This window comes from Aegilops tauschii, chromosome 2 (assembly GCF_002575655.3).
Source record: "Aegilops tauschii subsp. strangulata cultivar AL8/78 chromosome 2, Aet v6.0, whole genome shotgun sequence".
NCBI classification, from domain to species: domain Eukaryota; kingdom Viridiplantae; phylum Streptophyta; class Magnoliopsida; order Poales; family Poaceae; genus Aegilops; species Aegilops tauschii.
The window spans coordinates 75,638,921-75,646,983 of NC_053036.3; the positions used below are offsets into that span (position 1 = coordinate 75,638,921).

General features: G+C 51.3%; 1 protein-coding gene across 1 annotated transcript; it reads left to right on the plus strand.

The window, feature by feature from the left end:
- Positions 1–257: 257 nt before the first annotated feature.
- LOC109737327 (putative F-box/kelch-repeat protein At1g12870) lies at positions 258–5,987 on the plus strand. Its single transcript, XM_020296475.2, has 2 exons — positions 258–703; positions 5,435–5,987. Exons 1-2 carry the CDS (start codon positions 258–260, stop codon positions 5,985–5,987), a joined length of 999 nt encoding a protein of 332 aa, XP_020152064.2.
- Positions 5,988–8,063: the final 2,076 nt, after the last annotated feature.

Genomic DNA, 8,063 nt, shown 5'->3' on the forward strand with positions numbered 1-8,063 from the left:
ATGACAGATTTTTATTTTATTTTTTTTAGAATCAGCATGAAGAGGTTTAGCATGGCACATTTCCCGCGTTCGGCTCAGCGACGGGCCATGGGCCATCCTCATTGGGCTTGGTACGCGGCACGTCGGGAGAGGAGATCGGAATTTTTCCACGTGCCCGTGTCCGGTAACATGTACACTGAGCAGTCCGTGTCGGTCTCGTGAACGATCATGGCAATATATATCTTCCTCCCAACCCTGATCGATTTGAGTAGTTTTCAATGGAAAAGCCGAAGAAGAATATGTGCCTGAGTACGTGCGTCGAGGTTCACCTCGACGAGGGTCTGGTCGCCGAGATCCTCCTCCGCCTGCCGGCCAAATCCGTCCTCCGCTTCCGCGCCGTCTCCAAGGAGTGGCTCCGGATCATCGACGGACAGCAGTTCCTCGCCGTGCACGCGCGCCGTTGCCCGCTTGAGGTCCTCCTCTACACCAGAACCAAGGTGGTTCGGCCGGACGGTCGCCAGGCCTTCGACGTAGAGCTGGACGCCGTGGCCGCCTCCGCCCGGCGGCCTGTCGCGCGCTTCCCGGCGAGCCTCGACGGTGGGTACAACCAGTACTGTTCCCTGCTGGCCTCGTGCGACGGCCTCCTCCTGCTGCGGCACAATAGACAGCAGTACCTCATCTGTAACCCTGCGACCCGTCAATGGAGCGACCTGCCGCGGCTCATGTAACGCCCCGGATCCGATGCGCCAGGTGTCACCCAGTTATTCGCCGTCGTTGACATGTCATTTGCTTGCGTGTTGCATTTTGCCATGTCATGCATCTCATATCATGTCATCATGTGCATTGCATTCGCATACGTGTTCGTCTCATGCATCCGAGTTTTTTCCCCATTGTCCGTTTTGCAACCCGGCACTCCTATCTCCTCCGGCGCACCCCTCTTGTTTTTTTTCGTGAGCGGGCGTTGAACGTTCTCGGAATGGACCGAGACTTGCCAAGTGGCCTTGGTATACCACCGGGAGACCACCGGTCAAGTTTCGTTCCATTTGGAGGTCGTTTGGTACTTCAACGGTTAACCGGGCAACCGCAAAGTCTGTTTGTGTGTTGCAGCAAAACCCCTTTTCAAACAGCCCTAAAACCCCTCTAAGTCTCCACCATGCTCTCGGTCGTTCGATCACGATCGCGTGGGCGAAAACCGCACCTCGTTTGGACTCTCCTACCTCCCTCTATTTATAAATAGGCCCTTCCATTTCTTTTTCGCGGATGAAACCACCCCTAACCCTAGCCCATCTCCTCCCACCGCGCCGGACACGTCCGCCCCGCCGTCGGACGCGTCCAACGCCGCCTCCCGCGCCAATGGCCTCGCGCCACCTGTCCTGGCCGCCGTCCACGCCGCCGCGGCCCGCCGGGCCCAGGCGCGGCCCGCCCAGGCCCATGCGTGCCTCCTCCTCTCTGCCGCACCCCGTCGCCCGCGCCGCCACCGCTCCGGCGCCGCGCCGCCGTCTCGCCACCTCCCCGACCACCGCCGCAGGTCGCCTCGCCCCGACCGCTGCATCGCCGCCTCCGCCGCCGACCACCACCGTCGTCGCGGCCCCGGATCGCCGCTGCCGGTCGCCCCCACCCTCGCCGGCGTCCGGCCACCTCGTCGCCCCGGCCGGCCCCGTCCCCGCCGGCGCCTTCCCCTCCAACTCCGACGAGAGGCTCCGGCGAGCCGCAGCCCCGCCTCGATCCCCGTGCAAGCCCGATCCAGATCTGAACCTAGGGTTGACTCTCCCCCTTCTGATTTTTTGCAGTCCCCATATCTTCATAATATGTGTGCATGTTTGAACTATCATAACTCTCCGCATATAGCTCCGTTTCATGCGTGTAATATGTCAAATTGTTCGTCTCGAGATTCTCTACATTTTGTTCTATTGCATCATGTTCATTTGAGTCCATATTGATGCCCTAATCATCGTTGCAAGAGTGCTAGTTGTTGTTATCTGCTGTTACTTATCAGAACTTGGTGTTTTGTTATTTCCGTTGCATTTAATCTGTGCATCTTATGGGCATGAGCTCTACATGTGTTTTGTTTTATGCCATGCCATCTTTCTAGTGGCGTATGCCTTGTATTTTTGTGATCTCTGTGGTGGCTATCCCAAGCATGCAAACTAGGCTCCGTAATGTTTCTGATTTCAGGGACTTGGTAATAATTTTACCAAGTCTGGTACTGCTGTTATTTTGTTGCCATGTAAACTTGTGGCTACAGAGAGGTCCATGCATATTTTGGAGATGTTCAGTAAGGATGTTTTGTAGATATTGTTGTAATTGATCCATTCCTACACTTGTTTGCAATTATGGAGTGCAATAGAATGACTCAATCTTGCTCTACTTTTGCTATAAATTATTTCTGGCAGATTGTTTACGTGTTATTCAATTTTGCCAAGCTTGTTGTAGTTGTTTCATACATGCTATGTATTTGCTATTGCCATGGATAGCTTCATAAACATGCCATCTTGCTGTAGGTATACTTGTTTTGTCATTCATTGCTTTTTAGTGAGTGCATCAAGCTCACCAAGATGCCTTCATATTATTGTTTCTGCTATGCTCTGTTTTCTGCTAAGTCTGAAACCTGTTAACGAAACTTGCTATGTTTACATGGTGGCCATCATATCGTCTGGTCCTTTTTGGCTTATGGTCAGTAAGGGACTTTTGTCATATGCATTTAATAGAATACTGCCATGCCTTGTTTTGTCATGTTAAGTTCCTGTAGCATGTTGATTTCATGCTCTGAACATTGCTACCTGATGCTGTTTCTGTCATGTCCAGTAATTTCTGCCAAGTCTGTGAACCTGTTATTATTTGCAATCTTGCCATGTCCTTTTGATCTTGTTCTAGTGATTTCTGGAGATAGCTCAATGTTCATGTTTTGTTGTGCTTTACCTGTACATCATGTCCATGTCTTTTGTTTTCATGTTTAGTTGCTGTAGCATATTGTGTTGATGCTTCCAAGTTGCCTAGTTGCTGTTTTGGACAGATTGTTGCTATGTCTTGTTTGGAGTGTATGTGTTGCACCGTTGCTCCGTTTTGATCATGCTCTATATGAAGCTTGCTTAGTTTTGCATGTAGTCTCATATTATCATGTTGCACCCTTGTTTTGGTGTGTTTGCTTGATGTTTGGATGCATTTTGCATCAATGCCATGTTTAACTTGTTTTGCTCATATCTTCTAGGCCGTAGCTCCGAATCTAATGAACTTTATATGTAACTTGACTAGAATTTCGTGTAGATCATCATGGTGCATCTTAACTTGATGTTTAACAACTTGAATATAAGGTTTATTCAGTTCTGGACCAATTTCGAAATTTGCATATGAGGACTTACCGGATTTGTTATATGTTGTTTCCGGCCTCATTTAAACTTGCCTTGATGTGTTGTTCTTGCATGCATCATCTCTCGTCATGAGTAGCTTCATATAGCCTTGTCATGCATCATACTTGGTTGAGCATCATGCCTTGTTCATGTGTGGTGTGTTTACCTTGTTGTGTGCTTCTTCTCGATAGTTCCCGTGTCGTTGGGATCGTGAGGATTCGTTCGTCTTCGTGGCTTCATCTTCTTCATGGAATCGTTCTTCTTCCTAGCGGGATTTCAGGCAAGATGACCGTCACCTTGGATCTCATTACTATCATTGCTATGCTAGTTGCTTCGTTCTATCGCTATGCTGCGCTACCTATTCACTTGCTCCTCAAGCCTCCCAAATTGCCATGAACCTCTAACCTTTGTCACCCTTCTTAGCAAACCGTTGTTTGGCTATGTTACCGCTTTGCTCAGCCCCTCTTATAGCGTTGCTAGTTGCAGGTGAAGATGAAGATTGCTCCATGTTGGATTATGTTTATGTTGGGATATCACAATATCCCTTATATTATTAATGCATCTATATACTTGGTAAAGGGTGGAAGGCTCGGCCTTATGCCTGATGTTTTGTTCCACTCTTGCCGCCCTAGCTTCCGTCATACCGGTGTTATGTTCCTTGATTTTGCGTCCCTTACGCGGTTGGGTGATTTATGGGACCCCCTTGACAGTTCGCTTTGAATAAAACTCTTCCAGCAAGGCCCAACCTTGGTTTTACCATTTGCCTCACCTAGCCTTTTTCCCTTGGGAGTCACGCTCTCGAGGGTCATCTTATTTTACCCCCCCCCCCCGGGCCAGTGCTTGTCTAAGTGCTGGTCCAAACCGAGCGATGTCCGGTGCCCCTGGGCAACCAGGGTCTATGCCAACCCGACGTCTTGCTCATCCGGTGTGCCCTGAGAACGAGATATGTGCAGCTCCTATCGGGATTTGTCGGCACATCCGGGCGGCTTTGCTGGTTTTGTTTTACCATTGTCGAAATGTCTTGTAACCGGGATTCCGAGACTGATCGGGTCTTCCCGGGAGAAGGAATATCCTTCGTTGACCGTGAGAGCTTATAATGGGCTAAGTTGGGACACCCCTGCAGGGTATAAACTTTCGAGAGCCGTGCCCGCGGTTATGTGGCAGATGGGAATTTGTTAATATCCAGTTGTAGAGAACTTGACACTTGACCTTAATTAAAACGCATCAACCGCATGTGTAGCCGTGATGGTCTCTTCTCGGTGGAGTCCGGGAAGTGAACACGGTTTATGGGTTATGGTTGACGTAAGTAGGAGTTCAGGATCACTTCTTGATCATTGCTAGCTTCACGACCGTTCCTTTGCTTCTCTTCCCGCTCTTATTGCGTAAGTTAGCCACCATACATGCTTAGTCGCTGCTGCAACCTCACCACTTATCCTTTCCATACCCTTTAAGCTTTGCTAGTCTTGATACCCATGGAAATGGGATTGTTGAGTCCTCGTGGCTCACAGATTACTACAATACCAGTTGCAGGTACAGGTTTTGCGATGACCATGACGCGAGAACGATGTTATTTGTTTGGGAGTTCTTCTTCTGCTTCTTCTTCGATCAGGGGATAGGTTCCAGGTCGGCAGCCTGGGCTAGCAGGGTGGATGTCGTTTGAGTTTCTGTTTATGATTCATCCGTAGCCGGATGTTGATCTTATGTATGATGTATTGTTGTATTCTTGCGGCATTTGTATGCCTTGTATGTATCCCCGTATATTATGTAATGTTGATGTAATGATATCCACCTTGCAGAAGCGTTTCAATATGCGGTTCTATCCTTGTTGGGACCTTCGAGTCTCTTTAGGATAGTATCGCATATTGGGCGTGACAGCTCAGCCCGGACGCAGAGGCCAAGCAGCGAGTACAATCGAAGTCCGGCTTCTACTTCCACGTGCCCTCCGGCAAGTACCGACTCCTGTGCCACATCTCGTACGGGTCGACAGGCCGGGCGCCACACTACTGTGTCTTCTCGGCCAGCGCCGGCGAGCCGCGGCGGCTGAGCGTGAAGGCCACACACATAGAGCAGCAGACCATCATGACCGCCGACTAGGCAACCCTTGCAAGGATCCGAAGCTTCAAGAACCTTAGGCTGCCGGCGGTGCTTCACGGGCACCTGCACTGGCTGGAGCACATGGAGGCAGGGCTCACCGACCAGATGGTGGCGTTCGACACGGCGGCCGAGACGTTCCGCCGGATGCGGCCTCCGCCCATGACCTGCAAGGAGCGCTCGCAGCTGCTCGTCGCGGACGGGTCGCTCATGGCGTCCGAGCCGGGCCACTTGTTCGTGGACCTCTGGGTTCTCGAGGGCTACGGCGGCGGCGCGGCCACCGAGGGGACGTGGGAGCGGCGGCACCGCGTCGAGGTGTCGTGGCCCGTCATGGAAAGGCCGTTGCTCGTGGCGGGCGGCGACGGAGGGGACGTCGTCCTGGGACATAACCCAGGCGTGGTGGCGTACAACCTGAGGAGCAGGACCGTCAGGCAGGTCGCCGGCGTCGACGCGTCGAGAGGTGGCACTCGTCTTCTCCCGTCACACCACGTGTTTCGGGAGAGCCTGGTTCGGCACGACTTCTTCCAGGCGCGGCTGCATCCCAGCTTGCCATCGTTCTTTTTCAGCTGAGATCGTCCGAGCTAACCAGCATGCGCTTGCGGTTCAAGCCATTGGAGATTGCTTCGAGATAGAAGAAACAGAGGAGAAGAACACAGGCCTGTTTTTTTTGTTTTTGGATTTTTTAGGGACAATTTTTTGGATTTTTTACTTTACCCATAGACAACATTATATTTTATATCTTGTGGTAAAATAAGGGACTGTTATGAACTGTTTCGTAATTTTTCAAAATATGAACTTCTCGTAAGTGTCATTGTCACTGAGTGTACACAGAGTGTTATCTTGTATCCCTTTCATTTTTATTTGCTCTGCATATTTATTTATTTTGCGGGTGGATTAGGGTTTTCTTTGAAAGTTGATTGATTTACTCTCGCTACATGTCTTGATTTGCTTTTTTTTCTAGTAGTATGTATAATCGAGCCAATAGGGCGTGGAATCCACATGCCGTCCTTGTCTCATACGAAAACATACACCAGTTTAAGCACAAGATTCAATCAGGTAATGAACTGTAAGGAAACCTACCTGTGAATCATGCAAAATAGAACTCTGAAGTGAAACTAAAACTAGATGATATCCATGGATACAGTTTGCCAAATAGGGACTGAAAATTTGGGGATTAATGGGATCTTAATAGTGCATGGCAAGGAAATAAGATAACTTGCACTATTCGCAAATCAGTAGAACTCTTAGAAAACTCTTGTAATTCTATAAGGGTCCCGATAACTGCCACACGTGTGCACTTGTAGAAAAAGGGTCTAATGTGAAACTCGTTAGTCCCGGTTTGGTATTGAACCGGCACTAATGTGACCATTAATGCCGGTTCCAACGGCCAGGCAGGCGGCGCTCATTAGTACCGGTTCGTGGCGAACCTTTAGTACCGGTTCGTGCCACGAACCGGTACTAAAGAGGTGGTGGACTTTAGTACGGGTTGGTGGCTCCAACCGGTACTAAAGACCCCCCTTCAGTACCGGTTGGAGCCACCAACCCGTACTAAAGGCCACCACCTCTTTAGTACCGGTTCGTGGCACGAACCGGTACTAAAGGTTCGCCACGAACCGGTACTAATGAGCGCCGCCCGCCTGGTGGTGGCTCCAACCGGTACTAATGGGGGGGTCTTTAGTACCGGTTGGAGCCACCAACCAGTACTAAAGATGGTGGCCTTTAGTACGGGTTGGTGGCTCCAACCGGTACTAAAGACCCCCCCCCCTTTAGTACCCGTTGGAGCCACCAACCGGTATTAAAGATGGTGCGCTGCCACCCGCAGTGCACAATGTTTAGTCCCACCTCGCTAGTTGAGAGGAGCTCGTACCGGTTTATAAGCCCCGCCGCGGCTACCGTGTCGAGGTCCTCTCTAAGCAGGCCTTTGTGGGCCTATTGCAAGTCTTCTGCCCTGTGGGGCCTACTGGGCCGTACGGGCCTGCATCCTGGCCCAACTAGAGATTGGGTTTCTAGTCGTATGCAGGCCGTGCCGGCCCAGTAGGCTGGCTGTTTTTGCTTTCAAAAATAAAAATAAAAAAATCATTACCAACCGGGACTAAAGGTCCCACAGACCACGGCGCGCCTCGTGCCACGTGGTGGGCCTTTGGTCCCGGTTTGTGTTAAACCGGGACTAAAGGGGGGGGACCTTTAGTCCCCACTCTTTAGTACCGGTTCCAGAACCGGTACTAAAGGTCCTTATGAACCGGTACTAAAAGTCGTTTTTCTACTAGTGGTGGTGTATCGGGTGGTTGTGCCGCACGCCTCGTCTGGCATGGATAGGAACCTGCCCGCACGACCGCGTCCGGGCGCACAAAGCCACAGCCCGCACGTCCGGTGTGTGGCAAACCCGCCCACACGTCCAGGCCAGACGACCACGCTGCCCGCACGACCCAGCCGTCCGGGCCTCCTTTCGATCCCCAGTCCCGGCTGCCGCCATCGTCTCCCACCTCTCGATCCCCTACCTCCATCGCCGGCCTTCTTTGGTTGCCATGGCAACTAGAGCAGATCCATAGGGCCTTCCCACCGCTAACCACCCCCCCCCCTCCCCCACCCCCTGCCCCCACTCCAACCCCGCCCTCCAAAGACAACCAGCTAAAAGCAGGTGAATCT

Excerpts from the sequence above, each read along its gene's own strand:
- LOC109737327 (XM_020296475.2), top strand. The coding sequence starts at position 258 with ATGGAAAAGCCGAAGAAGAATATGTGCCTGAGTACGTGCGTCGAGGTT. Across the intron at positions 704-5,434 it reads AGCGACCTGCCGCGGCTCAT|GATCCGAAGCTTCAAGAACC; the intron begins GTAACGCCCCGG and ends AACCCTTGCAAG.